At 38.6% G+C, this 19,324-nt stretch overlaps 1 protein-coding gene across 1 annotated transcript; it reads right to left on the bottom strand.

Moving 5' to 3' along the window:
- Window positions 1-203: 203 nt before the first annotated feature.
- Window positions 204-18,664, bottom strand: LOC117415391 (coiled-coil domain-containing protein 3-like). Its single transcript, XM_034025673.3, has 3 exons — window positions 17,874-18,664; window positions 16,744-16,918; window positions 204-650 (listed from the first exon to the last, which is right to left on the bottom strand). Exons 1-3 carry the CDS (start codon window positions 18,242-18,244, stop codon window positions 390-392), a joined length of 807 nt encoding a protein of 268 aa, XP_033881564.2. The 5' UTR covers window positions 18,245-18,664; the 3' UTR covers window positions 204-389.
- Window positions 18,665-19,324: the final 660 nt, after the last annotated feature.

The raw sequence follows: 19,324 nt of genomic DNA, 5'->3' as shown, positions 1-19,324 counted from the left end.
TCTGTAATAAAAACAGCTGTTTTCAGCATTATTGTAAGTATTTTATCTTATCCAGACATCATATCATACCTTCAAAACCCTTTTTTATATACTGTATATTACTTGTGCATGAACTATAGGATAACAATTATATGTCAATGTGCAATGAGATACTCCCTTTCTAGCCATATATATATATATATATATATATATATATATATATATATATATATATATATATATATACATACCTGTGTTTAACAAGAACTAACTGCAATACATATTTTTGTGACCATTACCAAAAAAACATTTCAGTAATGAAGATTGCCCAGCAACCTCCATGAGTGCCCATCAAAAAGGGGGCAAGGTTAATGGATCACCAACAGTCACGGCAACACGTGCGTTGCGCATTACACCTTAAGGAAAATGGAGGGCGAGTTAGGATGGGGGCCGTGCTCGCTGACTGCCTCTACCAGTTTCTCCTGCAGTTTCTTGTTAGCTTGCTCCATACGCCGGCTGTTTTTGCGGGCCTGCCTCAGTGACCTCTTGACCTTCTTGACGCGGTCTCGCAGCTGCTTATTGCGCTTCTCCAGGACAGCCACCTTCTCCTGCAGCCTCTTTGTACGATCCTCCTCCTCAAAGAGGGCCATCTGCACAGAGGAGCACAGGAGCTGCAGGGAGACAAAGCGACAAGAGGTAATACAACTTTACAACATGGGCTGCAAATGTATGTGAATTCAAACTGAATACAGTACATCCGCGCTATAACAAACCTGTTGGGGTCCAAGCCTTTTGTTTGTTATATTGAGGAGTTTGTTATAACGAAAGGACAATCAGTATGAACAATAAACTGTTGGAGTAAGTTAATGAGATGATACTGTGAATAAAAGTAGAATTACATGTACCTGTTCGTCTCATGTATGCAGTATTCTGCCTTTGCTTTATCCAATCCGTTAAAGAATTAAAACGCAGTACGAAAAACAAAAATCCCAAATTGAAGCTGAACTTTTATTCAAGATCAATCTGACATGAATCGTTTCAAAGTGCAGCAAATCTTAATCCAAAATGCAAGAATCCCAAACTGAGCCTTTATTCCAAATCAACCCGACATGAAAAGTTTGACATGAAAAGTTCATAAGATCCTCAAGTTTTTTTTAACAGTTTTTTTTTCAAGTTTGCTTTGCCACATGATTGCTGAACAAGCCAAAAAACAGTGCTTTTTGAAAACCTATATTCACGACAGAGATATGCCTGCATTACTCCTTTTTTCAAATGATCAATATAGTTTCCAGCTTTGTTGCAACATAAAATTATTTTCGTTTCGGAGGCATAGTTACACAGCGCACGCTTTTTATTAAGAAAAAAGAGTTCGCTGCGGAGGTGGCAGAGACCGAAATGTTGACAGTGTGTGTTTATATTATCTTCTTTTCATTTTTTTATTTGGGGCCCTAGGGCCAGGTTCGTTATAGCCGAAGGTTCGTTATTATGAAGGGCATTATAGCGAGGGTATACTGTATCATAATTTAATACAAACACCTGAATAGTCTTTACATTTTTTTAAGCGTTAGTGTACAAGTTGAAGTCCTATGCCTATTACCAAAGTGCTACCCCTGCTACCACCACTGTTGAATTGAAGCTGAATTTATGTCAATATAAATCAAAGTCCTTTAAAGATCCAATTTACTAGCTTTTCAGATTCCTGCAATATGGAAGCCACATTGCAGCATTATAAGCCTCCAGTCAATTTTTAACACTTCAGTTTGGCACTAATAGTCTGCAGATCATTTGCCTGCTTAACCCTTTGCATCTGAAAAGCTGTAACAACAAACAAAAGCTCCTACACTGGCCTGCAGCCACACAGTACCAGCTTGGATCCATTTGTCAGATTTCACATAGTGTGCAATGTTAGGTGCCTGGTTAATATTGAGGAAACTCCAAGGAAAAGCAGGAGCTGCAGGAAACAGAGCTGCTGATGGTTTGGTTTTTATACAGAGAGCTATTCTTTTTGTTTCCTCTAGGGGTGACAGAGACACGTTTCTTAAAAACAAATACAAATTAAACCAGTATTAAGAAACCGTGCCCTTTAAACAGGCTTGAATAGTCTTACCTGTACCTGTCATCCTGGTAATGAAATTCTAGAAGTCTTGGTAATGACGCGAGTTTCAGGAAAATAGGTTTAAAAAGCAACAGGGAGTCCTAACAGAAAAGATTTATAAAACAACATGACCAACAGCCTTGTATTATCTTGGCTGCGTAGCACATAAGCTCAGCAGCAGAAGCTAAATTATGATCTAACGGCTAGACTTGAGGTGTCAGAGAAGTCTTTTAATTACAGAGTGTTTTTGCAGAAAATGTAATACAAACATAGCCTCCCCCACAATGCCCTGCTCTTAGAAGTATCAGCTCTGCTACAGACCATGTTCACATTAAATTTCAAATCCACCCTGCGGTTATTGGGTTGGCCTTGACTCGAAACTTGACAACACTCACCAGGGGGCAGATGCTTATCAGCTACCGCCTTTATATGTTAAAGATAAATTGCAGGGTTGGTTAAGCTGTTACACATTCATCTAACAGTAGTAGCATAAAAACACAAGGGCTCTTGAAATTACACCAATGTGGGCAGTATGACTGCACCAGCACAATGTAATACTGTTTGGATCATTCAATCTGAGCAACTGCACAGGGGGGTTGCGTTTTGTTCATTGCAACACAAAACCTTAAAACCTTTAGGTTTAACACAATTGTAACTAAAGAAAAAAAAGGAAATTTTGTAATGATCTAAACAACACCAGATCTTAATACCGACAAATTTATAATTTAGATTTTTCACAGACTTACTGTGTTTTTATTGTACACAGTAGTTTGTTATGTGGCTACGGTATTTAGACATGCTAATGTTTAGATCATTCAAATACACCCCATTAACCATAGCTTGTGACGGTAAATGAAATCCCTGCACTGAAAAGTTCACCTCCCACCAGCAGGGGAACAGGGGGAACCTGTACATCCAGCAGGCTCTGGAAACTACGGGGTTAATATTCCCTTAGGTGTCGGCCTGCTAGGAGGCTGGTGGAGGGGAACGAGGTACACCTGGACGAGGTACACCTGGTTCCCAGGTAATCCGGTACGGGGCGGAGCCAAGGTGTGCAAAAGGGGCAGCCTCTCCACCGGTCAGGACAGTGTTCCTGGGACAGAGGGGAGACTGTGGTACATGAAGGACCAGAGCTTATTATGTCCGCTCCTCTCAGGACCTGTCTTGTAAAAAGTGTGTCTTAAAGTGGCTGTACGTCTTTTTGTTTGTGTGCACTGTTTTGGTGTTTGTCTGTAAATAAACATGGTTGCACCTTTTTCATTTGAAACCTGACTCTTCATGTGTCATTCTGAGGCCTCCCACACAGCTAATTTGCAAATTCCAAAGTGAAATGAACAGTAAACAAGACAAAAATAAATTATTCCGGTTTCTATGCACTAGCTGATAGTTAAATAATTGGGGGACTGTTTGAAGCAAGTGTAAATGCAAAGGCAAATTTCCACACAGAGTAATACAATAATTGTGTTTTCCTTAACCTTGAACCACTGGGGAAAGGTCAAAAGACAGCCATTTTCTGTAAAAAGAAACCCTTTCTCGGCACCTAATAAAACGGCTGAAAGTTTCTGAAATATATATTTTTTCTAATCCGATAATTTGCTAAAGCCAAACACCTTACACACACTGCCTGCACAATACAAAACATACAGACAAGCTTTCCTTAATAGATCTAAAAGTGCCGCTTAAAAATATTTTCCAGAGGAATTTGGTTAATGTCATTGGTGCAGCAACTGTTATTATAGGGCATTCCACATCTTCTGAATCCCCCACATTGGCACTGCTCAGAGACACTAACAAGTGAGTATTATTATTAGATGCTGCCAATCTCTGGACTTGGCTAAGAATAATTCTAAAATCATGGTATATAAACATGATATATAAAGATTTTATGACCTATCCCTCCCCCAAAGATGTATACCCTGGTGGGGTACATGTTGGTAATATGCTCAATATGTACTATAAATTCCTCTACTTGTCTGCAGGCCAATAAAGAACTTCAATAACACATTGGGAAGCATTCCATCCTACAGACAGCTGCCAGCTGCCTTTGCTGAGTAATGTGGCTTTTAATAAAAGTCTGGACCTACAATAATCTTCCCTGTAATGCTGAGGCCATGGCACTGGTAGTCTTTACATGACCCAGTTATGTTTCACTGAACAGGCTTATTTCAGTAAACTATTTAACCAAATATCTATAATACAAGAAATATATACCTACTGTAAATAAATATATACAATTCAAATGAATTAATTAATTGTTGGACCTGACATATTGCAAGGACTTCAATTGTAAACTACTTGTGAAATATTGAAATATTGGCCTGTAGCACATCAAATGTGTGAATTTTCAGAATAAATAATTACCACACCTGTTCATCACCAAACAGAAATAATACCCCTAAGGTCATCACTTACAACCAAACTTTAATGATGTCATCTTTTTTTCTTCTAGGTGAGATGGAAGCTTGAGTAAAGGTGGACATTCCAACTTGTCCAGACAGAGTTAATGGAATACCTATTCATTCCTTTCCCACAGCAGACATCAAACTAGTTGTGGGCAAAACGAAGATAACACGCACATATTGAAATGTTTTTAAATGAAGAAAAGAGCATGGAATAGGGTAGGGATTAGAAATACTAAGCAGGCGCAAACATTATAATGAGATGTAAGGATTTTGCCTTGCACTTGGGCAATTGCTGACCCTCCAAAAACTGTGCACCTCCTTTTAGAAGGTGCAAACCAATGTAGAAGCGATTAAGATCTGTATAAAGCACACACCTTCAGAGACCTGTCATTGGCCTCAGGAGGATAGAGAAAATATACTGTGAGTAAGAGAAAGACAAACAAATGCTACCAACTGTGAGACCTTGTAGGTACTCGTTCTGTTTAATTGTTTGTGTTTATTTTGGCCAATGTGCCCGTTCCTTTTTGTGTTTTGTAGCACCTCAGTTTCAACCCCGTACCTCAGTCTGCTGTGTACTGCTTACTGAACCTGACGTCACCACCCACACGCACCACTCTAGCCATCCGTGACAAGTGCCTACTGCTCTCTGTACTCCTAACTCACTTCACCTCTGGGCTGGAAGTGGGGCCGCCAAATAGCCCGATGCACAGGCGGCGCTCATTTCAGCCCTCATTATCATGATTGCAGCTCATTATTTGTGAGTGTTGAGTAATTTGCATTGCTCTTAAGCTTACATAGGCCGCAGTGCAAACTAATTGCCTGGCCACTAGGCAATTTGGATTTTGCAGCCGCAATTGTTTCTCCTTAGATCACCCCCTGTGTGTTGTAAAAATACAGTTCCAGAAATAGCATGTTGATGGATTTAGTTTATGTCTGACCCTGGCGTGACAGTGGTGAGTTTTGGGTATTTATGGGGGAAAGTACATATGTTTATAGCAATGGCCAGCTGCTTTCAATTATAAAATAGGGATAATGGAGGCCATGTTTGACTGTCTGGCTGCACATGACAGCATCCAGCAGGGATGTGAAAGGGATCGTTCTCTTCGGTTTATTACTCGTAATAAGTCATAACATTAAACGTTAACCGTAAAGATGATGGTGGCAGAAAAATCAACGGGATATTTATTAGAACTTTTCTCAACTGCTTTTAATGGTTTGGAGTTTATTCTTGTGATTTAAAACACTATCTTAGTTTCTAACCACTGAGACAAACATGAAAACGGTTTTAAAAATGATTACAGAGATCAAAATAATTCCTAGACAAAATACATTTTCATGCTAAGACTTTCATGCTATATGACATTTGACTTGCATGGGACACACATTGCTCCTTTACGCAATATCACAAATATGAATAATTCTAATTTGACAATGGGTCTGGATTTGAGCCTTATTTGTTTTTCAGACTGCACTTATTTTTTATAACCAAACCTCCAAGAGGAAGTGAGTCTATAATGTAAACTGCTACACTGTGCTTCTCATTCAGTTCCTTGGTGTTTTCATTTTAAATTGTTTCAGTGCACATGCATTTGCCTTTGACACAAGGTGCCTATCTGAAGCTTTCCGCATTGTAACTCACAGCCTTCAGTCCAGCTCTCTAACCATCAAAATCCAAAGAAACCAGTCAAAACAAAGCCTCACTTTCCTATTACAGTATGTCTACTGAATATGACAAGGGGTCTTATACCTATGCAAGAACTTTGTGTGAACTATAGAGCAAACATCATCTATTGCAGTGTTATAAAACTTGTAACTGCTCTTTTTTTTAAACAATCCAATTTAGGTTAACAGGGCTATCAGTTTAGTGGCTATCACTTTAGGTATCAGAATCTATAGAAAAAAATACCAGTGTCACATTAAAGTGCTTATCATCGGCGCCTAACCCATGGGGCAGAAGGGGAACGTGCCCCCCCCCCCACACACTTTGAATATGGGGGGGTCAAACTATATATTTTGCCCCTCCCCCCCGACCACCACTTTTTTCGTTCATTATTTATGTATTATACCTTGTTGTGTTTGGCATTGGTTTGAACAAGTTGAACAAGTTATTCCCAGTAGTAAATATATCAAAAAGTGGCATTTTACAATCACACAAGCCTGATTTTACTTTAGTGAAAACATTGGCAACAATTGTTTTTTCATTAAAAATGTGTAACTTAGTTGTTCTTAGCTGATATTAATGTTCAGCTTTCATAGCGAAACGTGTGTACCTACTAATAATTTAAACTCACATTCGTTTAGTAATAAACATTTAGGTATGTTATGTCCCTGAATGAGTAAAAAACATAGAAATAAATGCTGATTGATAAAAAAGGTGACTCAGTATTTACCAACATAGCTCATGATCACTAGAGCAACTACACTGTGGCCAAGCAAGGAATATTTTAATTGTCGAGCAAGGAATATTTTAATTGTTGACATATATATGTCAATATATTTATCAATAAACAAGCCATATTATAACATTCTGTACATTTGATTGTTTGTTTAGCACTTCCCTTTAATAAGCTGCATGTTGGAATTATAGGTACTGTAGAGCATTGTGAAGCTATGCCACTGGAACTGGTTCTGCCATTTGGTGCTACTTGCGTTTGTACTTAATACCAAGGGGTTGTAGGCGTCACTTTACAGAACTGCAAGACAACTTTATCAATGCACTAAGGTAAATGACCTAAGAAACAAGGTGGGCCTAAACCAAAATGTTTTGGATTTTTTTTTACAAAGGAAATCCCAATAGTGTTATAAGTTTTATTTATTTATTTATTTATTTTGTTTTGCTTTTTTCAATGTCCCCCAGGAAGATTTAATCAGCCACTTGGTGACTGATCTGATATCAGCAATTTAAATTGTAACGGTCTCTGAGGTATTCCAGTGGAAGAGTTAACAACTATTGACATTGTTTGACATCACAGGGGTAGACTTTATAAATGTGCTGGCAAGTGCTAGGATTTTAGGGAAGCATTATGAATAACTTTTGCTATGCATCATGCTGTAGTCAATTACAAGAAGATTATGTAATGATGACATAATTTTAGTGAGTTTATCATTTTTGACATAAAAAATACTGAAATTGTGCCACATGATCCAATTTCACAGATAGTCAAACAAAAACTAAAATTCAGCAGACTGCACAGTTTCTGAAGGTCTTGCTAGGGGACTGTGTGAAAATAACTTTATTCCCAGAGAGAACCTCCTAGACACTCTCTGCTTCTCTTGTCTCACATTGTGTTGCATGGGAAACATCTTTTAGACTCGGACAGACAATCAATCAATAGGACTGAAACAGCTCATCGTGCTCAGACTTATTCTGTGTTCACTTCAATCTCACATTCATGTAGCTCGATTCATCACATCAGGAGCTCATGTTTTGCACTGGTAAGAAATTAACAGGAAATTATGACCGGCTGACAGGAAACAATGACCAACCCATAGCCCCTGTCATTATTTTGTTGGGAATATCAAAGAGGGGTTTCTAAATTAAATCAATTCTATTGTGCTAAACTATACAGCTTAGTTACTGATCACTGGTTTTATAGGAACTGCATGCTTTTTATGACTATATCGCTTCACTATATTGCTTAACATTGAGAATTAAATAGCTGAATGGTTGATTTAAACTATAAACTGCTAGCCTAGTGAACAGTTAAAAATAATTGTGTCAGGGTTTTTACCATACAGTAACCAAGCACCTGCTCTTACCATTCTGCAGCTTGGGTCTCAAATTTGCAAAGTGAGAAACATTTACTCCCTCAGGCCTGTTTTTAGATCAGGGTCTATTGTGTTCTATGGATCACGTCTACCATGTAACATCTGCAACATTTTATAATCCTCCAGGTATCAAGTTTGCAAAAGCAACTGCTGTAGACGTGTTGAGATATGGACTGGCAAGAAGGGTCTGTTGTCTGCAATTAAAATACACTTTTCATATGTGCAGAACTCTATATATTGGACAGCTGTTAAGGGAAACAAATACAGTATATCTGATTGAATTTCCTTACATTACAATGGGATATCTAGATTTTACAGCCAACCTCCATTTTTTTTTAATCTCCAAAACATAGTATAAATATAAAGACAGGCATGATAAATAAAGTGTTTCATTATCATGTTTTGACTCTTACCTCTGTTTTTAGGTTAAAGGATGAGTTCTCAAGTCATGATGTATCCACTGTTTAAAAAGTATGTGCTAAACCAACTTCCCCTAATCTAATTTATGATGGCAGTAAAAATAAATGGGAATTTCCAGGCATGTGCAGAATAGCTTGGGGACAATTAAAGTTCCACACTGGTCTAACAGTATAAAAGGTCCCTCACATAATAGGACTCCACCAATAGATCATTAGAATTTAGAAGTTGAACTTAGAGGTTGCATATCATAGAGAAACTCTGAATTTGGGATCTTGACTCTATAGCACCATTGGAGATGTTGTTGTGCATCAGAAGTTAAATGTGGCGTCCCACAAGGTTCTGTTCTTGGGCCAATTTTGTTTTCCCTCTACATGCTGCCTTTGGGTGATGTTGTCTGTGGACATGAGGTCAATTTCTATGGCTATGCATATGATACCCAGTTATATTTATCCCGTAAACCAGGTGACACCTCAATCGCAAATATCCTTAATATCTGTCTGGCCGACATTAAGCAATGGATGTCAAAAAACGATTTATTGTTAAACTCTGATAAAACAGAGGTAATGCTACAGGGATCAATAAATCAAGTAAACAGTACAAATTCAGATGTTCTTCAGGTTGACAGCTTCCCATTTAAGTTGAGGTCTGAAATGAGAAATCTGGGTGTCATTTTTGACCCAGATCTCTCATTCGAACCTCATATTAGAAAAATAACTAGTGGCTCCCGAGTGGCGCATCCAGTAAAGGTGCTCCACGTGGAGTGCAGGATGCACTCTATAGTCTGGACGTCGCGAATTCGAGTCCAGGCTATTCCACAGCCGACCGTGGACGGGAGCTCCCAGGGGGCGGCGCACAATTGGTCGAGTGTCACCAGGGGGGAGGGAGGGTTAGGTCGGGCAGGGTGTCCTCGGCTCACCGCACACCAGCGACCCCTGTAGCCTGGCCGGGCGCCTGCGGGCTTGCCTGTAAGCTGCCATAGAGCTGCGTTGTCCTCCGACGCTGTAGCTCTTGGGTGGCTGCATGGTGAGTCCGCAGTGTGAAAAAAAAAGCGGTCGGCTGACGGCACACGCTTCGGAGGACAGTGTGTGTTCATCTTCGCCCTCCCGAGTCAGCGCAGGGGTGGTAGCAGTGAGCTGAGCTTAAAAAATAATTGGCCATTTCTAAATTGGGAGAAAATAATAAAAATAATTGGCAACGACTAAATTAAAAAAAAAAATTAAAAAATAACTTGTGTCTTTTTTCATTTAAGAAATATCGCTAAACTAAGACACTTCCTTTCCATGGAAGATGCATGCTTTCATAACATCCAGACTGGATTATTGCAATGCTTTGTTTTCTGGTATTCCCAGATATGTGTTACCTCGACTGCAGCTTGTGCAAAACGCTTCTGCCAAGGTTTTAATAAGATGTAGAAGATATGATCACATGACGCTGGTATTGGCAGCCCTACACTGGCTTCCTGTAAGGTTTAGGGTTGATTTTAAGGCCATGCTTATTACTTACAAAGCATATATACTTAAACGACCACTGCGATCCCAGGACACAGGATTGCTTACTGTCCCTAAGGTATCAAAAAAGAACACAGGTGGTAGAGCATTTGGCTTTAGGGCCTCCGAATTATGGAATTGGCTGCCTGTTTCCATAAGGGAGTGTGGCAAGCTGGCCTGTGCGGTGACGTCAGACCCGGAAGAAACACACACAGCACCACGAGTGAAATGTGAATGCGCTTGCTGAGCGTTTTAATAAATATACAGAAAATAAAACAGTTGATCAAAACAGCACACGGCACTTTGAGCCAAAATAAATAGACAAACAAAACAGACTAACACTAAACAAACAGTGAACGAACAAACAAGTATCATGCTGTTAATTCTTTAATTCTTAATTAATTCTCTCCTCTCCACACCTGTTCTCCACTCTCGAACACACAACCCCGAATGAGTAAAACGTGCACCATACAGTTGTGCCGGGATTCAATTACTTATTAATTATTCACTTGAATCCCAGCATGTGAACTAATTTGTGCACTCCCCGTGCTCACACACTAATACACATTTTATCTGCATGTGAAGTAGATTGTGCCTAAATACATATTAGAACACTCGTGCTATATAGCCCAACATTATATCCCGTGCACTTATACATACCCCAACAATAGCGCACTACATACAACAGATAAACATAAAATACACACAGGGGCGGGGCACACTGCCACAGGGAGCTGTGTACCTGTGAAGCGCCTTGCGACAATATATTGTGAAGGGTGCTATATCAAATAAAGATTGATTGATTGATTGATTGAATGATGGATTGATTGATGTGTGTTATTTTTATTATTATTTATTTCTTAGCAGACGCCCTTATCCAGGGCGACTTACAATTGTTACAAGATATCACATTATACATTATTTCTCATTATACAGATATCACATTATTTTTACATACAATTACCCATTTATACAGTTGGGTTTTTACTGGAGCAATCTAGGTAAAGTACCTTGCTCAAGGGTACAACAGCAGTGTCCCCCACTGGGGATTGAACCCACAACCCTCCGGTCAAGAGTCCAGAGCCCTAACCACTACTCCACACTGCTGCCCTAACATTTAATGCCATAGTTGAAATGTCAATGACCTTTCATTGTAACAGAGCGTCTGTACAAAATATTTTTGAGGTTGCAAGTCCATTCATGTTTTATGAACCACAGAACATTATTTTTGCAGCCTTCCTGGTATCTACCACATTCTGTGTCAAGGGCATAAGATGCAGTCTGCAGCCAGAACATACAAATACCTAGAACAATCACAGGCAAAAACTGTCAAGACTGCACTACTGTTGTATCAAACTGCAGAGCAAAACCTAAAATAAAAGTGATTATTTTGTATGATGCTTCTCAGCATTCTAATCTGTCATGCCAGGTGCTACCACTGACTAAACACTCACAGACAGAAATGAACCTCATCTCTGTTAGCACTGGTGCCACCTGACAACAATTCATGTCTCAGACTCACACATTACCCTGTCACTACCTGCCATCTGTAAATGCAACCCTGTAACATTTTACCCAACCATAAACAAGCCATCCACCGCCACACAATGAGACCCTCTATCCAAATAACAGCTTTACTATTAAAAACAAAGCAGGTGCAAACATGACAGGTCCTGGAGCCAGCTGAACAGTTGCTAAATAAAGAAAAACACAGACCTGTAATGGCGACTCAAAAAACACCTTCAAAAGGGTTGTCCAAAATGAGCAGGCACTATAATTCTAAGTAATGGTGAAAATGGTAAAAAAATGGTGATCCAAAACATGCTTCTCTCCTGTGGTGTGATGTACATGGATAATTTGTTCGTTAACTTGTTTAAGAAATGTCTTTGCTAAGTTGGACCAAATTCAGGCTAGCGGTTCCCATATCAGAAGTAGGTCACAACAGATTTAGATCTTCAAGATTCTGGGTAAATAATGTGTTCACTTAGTTTTCCATCACATGAACATTTCTAAATATTGAGAATTCTTTACACACAGATGTATAATCCATTACCTACACTTTTCTATATGAAAATTCTTAAATCTTTTAATACTGACAAAAATCAGATTTTGTATCAGCAGACTGCTGTTGTTGGTGAGGACTGCCAGTACAGATATAAATCAGAAAAGTGTATTTTTCTTTTCACTCTGTACAGAGCCTGAGGCCTCTACATTACGACCACAACTTGCACATCTGTGTTTTCAGTCATGCAGGTTGTCATTAAGTGTTTACTTAGGAAACCAGTAATTTTCTGTCTTCACCCTGTATCACACATTTACAAGAACGATACTCGCTTTGTATAAAACCTGGTTGCAACAATGCTAGGTTACGCAGAATGCCTCAACTAGCAGTGAGAAACTGGTATGTGAACTCTACAGCCTTCTGATAAAAGGCCCAAAGCAATACTGGGATTAAGACTGTTGAACCTGAAAACCCTTCTGTTGGTATTTCAGAGGAGGACAAAATGATAACTGTTTATTCTTGTCAGGTCAAAAACAAAATCCTTTGTAGTTCAATTTCTCTGACAAATGGATAGTTGTGAACAGAATGAAAATGTCAAATTTATCCTCTCTTAAAAATGCTCTGAGTGTCGCTATAATATGTAAGTAATAACACATTCCAAAGGCAAAACCAAGTGCTTTCAACCACCTGAGAAGCTATGCTAAATAACTTGCAAAATCTATCAGTTTGACACATGGTTTGTTTTTCAGGCTTCAAATTAATTGTGACTCTGTCCCTTGCAAATCGCTTTGATCCCTATTTTAAATCTATAGAAAATTGGAATAAAACAATTCAATTATTATTCCTCTCTCAAAATGGGCCTTAATCAGGCCCTACAGGTTCAAAGGAAAAACACCAAAGTTTAAGTTCACATCCTGTGTGAAGTTGGAATTGGGTCCTCATAACTTCTGCATAGGAAGTAGGATAAATGGATTGCCCCCCAAGTCAAAGTGAAAATAGCAGGGCTTGAGGGAATGTAAGAAAGTGTTTTTGAAGCCTTGGTTAGTACTCTTCTAAGGCCTTTGTGAGCATGATTTTTAAGGGGGATTCCTAAATCCTTTCTTTATTGGTGGATCGTAACATTAGATGCCCCTGTTGCTTTAAAACCTTACATAAAGATTAGTGCATATCTGTTAATCCCCTTAGCAATGCTTATTGTGTTTTTACCTTGGCTCTTACCTTCCACTTTAAAAGGTGGAAAGCTTAAAGAAAAACAGCTTTTGTCAGTACATGTTATGGTTAGGGAATTCATTCCAGTAAGCAAACTTCAAATGGGATTCACTTAGTAAAAAAGAATAGAGGAGTTTCTGTCATTGCCGCCAATGTGTCTTGAATGCTAATGAGAGGGGAGGGTAAATATTGCAGTGAAAGAAGCCGCAGAATTAGGAAAACAGACCACATCAGCATTCTTCTCTCAAACCAGAGAAGACTCAACTTCTGATTTGTGTGAAAGTCTAAAGCTGGCAAGTCATCCTAGGGATCAGGGCAAGCGTCAAGTTTTTGTGGGCCCCGAGCAATTGAACTCCAGTGGGCCCCCCCACCTTAACCCCCAAATAAAAAATGTGATTCTATCAAAAAAAAGTTTTCATAATCATTCTTACAGCAGTGAATTGACAGTTATCAGTAAAATTAACAAAAGACTTTCAGAGACAAATTGGTAAATTATGGTGTCAAAAAGTTAACTGATTCAGCTTCTTTCCACTCAATTGAGAGAAGAGCCAAGGCATCCAATCGTTCTTATGACACCTGCGACCGGAGATAAACATTGATAATCTTTAACTTGCTGATACCTATGTTAAGACTAGTGGGTAAAAAAAATGTAATGTATATTGAAAATTAAATTGGACAAGCTAAACAATAGTTGAACATTTCTACTTGAGATAGTGACTACTGTTTTTCTAACATGACTAAATATTTTGGAAAGGATTTGTCACTCGTGACTACAATAAAATAAATACCAGGGAAACCCCTGTACCTTGGTATGGCGAGATCAGCCAACAGCTTTTGGCTTTACGAAGAACTGAGGAGGACGAAAGCCAATAAGGAGTGAGAGAGGAGGCAGGATGAAGGGAACAGAGGACGCAAGCAGAAAGAGAGAAAAGAAAAAAGGGGAAAAGTTTCACTGCACGGATAGAGTTTAGTTTAGTGAAAACGCAATGTTTCTAGACTTAAAGGCATCAGAAGGAGAGCTGGCACAGAAATGCTACATTTACTTATATTTGCAATTTTATTTCTGCATGTATACTGGTATTCATTTTGTTGCTTTTCCTTTATCCTTTGCATGAAGTTTAGCGCACAAAGAAAGCTCACAGTGAAGTCAACCTCTGCTGCTCCCTAACAGCTACATGGGATTGCTGGCATTGCATAAGGGAAAATATACTAAATTGAAAAGACAAAGTTGCCATTTTTTGAGCATCTGGTGACAGGGCCCAGGGCAAGTGCCCAAGTTGCTTGGGCTTTGACGTCGGCCTGGCTAGGGATCAAACTAAAACTCCCAGAATAGAAGTTATATAATAGTGATAGTAATGTTGCATAAAGCTCAATATTTCTGACTTCATCTCTAATGGGACTGACAGCTTGTGTGGTCTGAAGGTACCTGATCAGACTGTGTCTTGTGCCCTTATTTGGCCTTACTAAAAAGTTAGAAAAATACAATTTAAATTCTAGTATAATTCCACAGCAATGAAAACACAGTGGATCTGGAACAAATAGCACGCAGTGGTGCTGGGCAATGAACACTGTACTAATATAGGTACTACAATGAATTAAGGAGGCTTGTTGGTCCAGTGGTTAAAGAAGGGTTTGTTAACAGGAGGTTCCAGGTTCAATCCCAGCCACTGACTGACTGTGTGTGACCCTGAGCAAGTCACTTAACCTCCTTGTGCTCCGTCCTTCGGATGAGACGTAATCCCGAGGTTCTATTGTCAGTGACTCTGCAGCAGCAGTTGTGATGCATTGTTCACCTCCAAGTCTGTGTAAGTCGCTTTGGATAAAAGTGTCATCTAAATGACTAAATAATAATAATAATTACCAGTGTGTATTGCTTCATACCTCTGCGATACCACTGGTAAGTAAAAATATGAAAATGTTACCAACCAGTGCAGATGTCCTTGTGCTATGATTTTCCCATCCAATACAGATTGCATTGTCACGGAAGATCATTTGGTATAGCAAATAGACACCATTTTCATTCCGTTTGCCCCTGAGATATGAACTCTGAGATGTTTCTTGTAAGTTTTTGTTTTCATTAACCTAGCATAGAAAATGGGACAAACTTCACTGGTGCAAACATAATAGAAATGGAGAGCTAATTGTATACATTTACTGTGCTTTACAATGGATAACCATGGTTTTTAGCAAGCTGTGCCATATTATTTCAGATTTATCGTGTTTTCACTCTGTCATGATGCACCTTAGTAACCTTTTATGGGGTATTTAAAAACTGCTGTCAATAAAAAGCTCATCAACCATTGCAATTCAATTTAAGAGCCTTTGGTGTTAGTCAAGACTGAACAAGATTATTATAGCAAATTAAAGAGTTAAAATGTGCTGCACATGAAGAATAGTGCCATTGTTATTGGTTTATTTGTTGTCTGAACTGAGGTTTTTATAATAGATGAAAATGGTACAACTGGCACACAATAAGCGAGTCAGCACCTGCTGCTCCACACAGAAACCACCATCGTAAAGGGAGACTTTAATGTATCCCAGCTCTCCCACTGCAGGTGGGTAAAGAGAAGCCAATTAGAATGTTCTGTTGTACATATAACCTCAGATTTACCAGCAAACCACAGACATTTATGAGACGCCAAAAATTTATAGCACCAGCTGTACTCTAGAAGAAGTTGTTTTTTTTTTTTTATGGCACAGTTCATTCAATCATATTTTGAAAAATGCAGTTGCAAACCACAGTAATGCATAGTATTATACATAATTTGTTACTGGTTTTATTTAGAATTAAATCCATATAGGGTAACATTGAACTCTTTAAATATTATTTTCACATGATTTCTCCTCATCCTAGGATTGTTATATTAAATAGAATTTGTTAAAAAAAAAAAAGACATAAAAAATAAGACATGCCCCTCCTATCCCAGGCTGGTATGTTTGTAGTGTTTTACATTCGGAAAACCCAGATTGATTGCCTATAGTCCTGAAAAGATTGTTCATCCTGCTGAGAAATGAGACTTGGCAGGAAGAGGTACCAAGTTAAGGACAACAAGAGTGTAAGACTACCACCCCGCAGGTAAATGTTACTACCATAATCACAATAGCATTGCAAACAGCAGAATGCTGCATTTTCATAGGGAGACACAGCATATTTTGACAGAGAGCATCTTTCAAATCTGTTAGGAATGTTTTGTTGTTTTTTTCCACAGAAGCAGATCAAAGCGACTAACTGACTTTCCAGCCAGTACATAGCTTCAGAAAGAAGGACAGACATGCCCCAAATAGAATAAGCATACAATTACCCTGCACTAATTACAGCAGTAAAGTAACACCACATTGTTATAACAGGGCTGAGTCAGAGCGGAGTTTGAGAATCCTTACCCGGCTGTCCTCCTGTACCTCCCAGTCATTGCTGAACATCTGGGGGGGCTGTCCATGAGAGCAATTGGAGAACTGAAAGAGGCTGGAAAAGGTCCTTCTGTTTTCATGGGTGTCTGGGAAGATCGCATCCTGGAAATTCACTCCATGAGGAAGTATGTTATAGTTTTCATCCATCCTGCAAAGGACATAAATAAAATAGTAAGGCCAGTGACTGCAAACCATCTGTTTATCCACTGCTTCTCCAGGGCTGAGACTGGTTTGAAAGCTGTTTATCACATACCTTTGCTGTGGCAACCCAATCGCCTATACTTTTCAGTACAGTAGACTCACTAAAAAAATGCATGCTGATAGCAGCAGTAGAAACTGAATTTTCACTCAGGTGAATTTGAATATGATGGAAAACATCAACCAAACCACCTTGCTCAGCATATGTGTAGTATAGTGTCATTTGAAATTAACTTTATTACAAATAATAGATTTTTTTCCAAAACTTTACTACTGACTTTTGTATCAAAAACATAAAACAAAAAATAGGCAATGCATTCAGTTTATATATATATATATATATATATATATATATATATATATATATATATATATATATATATATATATAAAGCCAGCTGTGAAAATCATACAAGTTCTCTGCAGACTGAGAAAATCATTACTTTAAAACTGTATTTCAAAGCTTACGCAGCTTGGGCCTTATTATTGTTCCAAATACTTTTCATATATATATATAAAAAAAAAATAATACTTTTTACTTGTTCAGCTCTATTGAGAGGTGAGAGGCTGAGTTCTATACGTTGCAAATGATTTACATTTTCATGTTCCCTTTTACATTACAAAATAATTGCCTTCATCAATAGTTTAGCCTTCTATGCACTTAACTTGGTCACAAAGCACCATTGACAAGCCCCAAAGGTAAATCCTTGCTAAATGTTACTGAGCAAATTTAATAAGGAGAAATGTCCACTGGAATAGCCTCTAATGAACTAGGGCACATCTAATAGCATTGCACGGAACATATTAAATCAATTTAAATTTAAGCAAAGTTGGCGACTTAATTAGTACAGTATCTGAATCCACTATGATAACTATGATGTCATTATGTCATTGTGGAATACTTACCGAAGAAAAAAGATGTAGGAGTAGTTTTGTACAACAGTGTGTGACTGACAGGAGAAGTAGCCCAGACCAGTGAGGTTCAGTCTAGATCCAGCGGGCACCTCCAACATACTGCCCCAGGCTTGGTCACAGAGCAGCTCAATCTCTGCCGAGTAGAAGAGCCCCCCCTCGCTGCCTTCATATTGGTATGGTAAGTAATTGTACATGCTGTACACGTCTTGATGCAGCGCCAACACCTTGGCATACACTATAATCTCTGCGAGCTCAGCTCTGCATCCCTCACTGAGGTGTCTCCAATCAGAAGGAAGCTGGCATCCCAGACCGGGTTGCACTTGATATATTATAAAGCAAAGGGTTATTAATACAGGAAGCATCTTGCTGTTGAATAAACTTTCTAACCCCCCCCGGTTGAACAGATACGTAATTACAGTACATATAAATTAATACCTTTTGTCCGACAGAAGTTACAATCCGAACTTTCTATAAGAAAGAATGAGTTAACTGTTATATGACTGGAACAAATTTGGTGAATTATTTCCCTTATTTTCCTACAGCTTTTCCGTAGCACATAACGTAGTTTTAGAAGGTTGTTTATCTCACTTTGAATGCACTTTGTATATTTCCTGCAAGTTTTTATTTTTCTTTGGAAAAAAAAAAAAAAAAATCCCGTAGCATCAAAATAAGATGTAAATAAGAACAATCATACTCTCTATGGGTCCAGGCACAGTACTTGATAGAGCGCAGAGATCACCGGCCCCTCGCGAGAGATTGAAGGAGTCGCTTTGAGACATTCCTCAATCCAGTCAAAACTTTTCATAGAGCAGGAATCTCCAAGGTTGTTTAGAAAAGCCAATCAGAGAGAGAGAGAGAGAGAGAGAGAGAGAGAGAGAGAGAGAGAGAGAGAGAGAGAGAGAGAGAGAGAGAGAGAGAGATCACTCTAATAGGAACAGCCATAGCTCACTTTCGGTGCTTTAGTTTCATGTTTAGTTAAAAAGTCAGACTTCATACTGTAGCTTTTGTTAGATGAACGAAATTACAGTTATTTATTTATTTATTTTAAACTACCTACTCCATGGTGGCGGAACATTTCTTGCTATTTCTTACCTCCATTTGTAGTTGTATTGCTTTGATGGCTTCGTTACTGTCCAGTGCAATAAATACTTTAACAGAGGGTGAAATTTGGCTTCATAGAGCAGTGTATTGGTAATTGTAATTTTAGGAAAAGTCAATTATACAAAAAATACACATAAATGAAGGGGAATGTGTTGTAACTGTAAAGACACAAGAGAATAAACATGATATTGTACCTATAAGAACGGGATTCTAACCTAATAACACTTCACTGATCAATGTGGTGGCATTCTGACTTTGTAGAACTATGTGGTGCTTATTTAGTTAAGATAAGTCATGTTTGTACAAAAGGCACCAACATCTATTTTGGACTGGAAAATGTC

This window comes from Acipenser ruthenus, chromosome 7, assembly GCF_902713425.1.
Source record: "Acipenser ruthenus chromosome 7, fAciRut3.2 maternal haplotype, whole genome shotgun sequence".
Taxonomy (NCBI): Eukaryota; Metazoa; Chordata; class Actinopteri; order Acipenseriformes; family Acipenseridae; genus Acipenser; species Acipenser ruthenus.
Note: the sequence above shows the minus strand (reverse complement) of the source record. Positions and strands in the feature narration are given on the sequence as shown.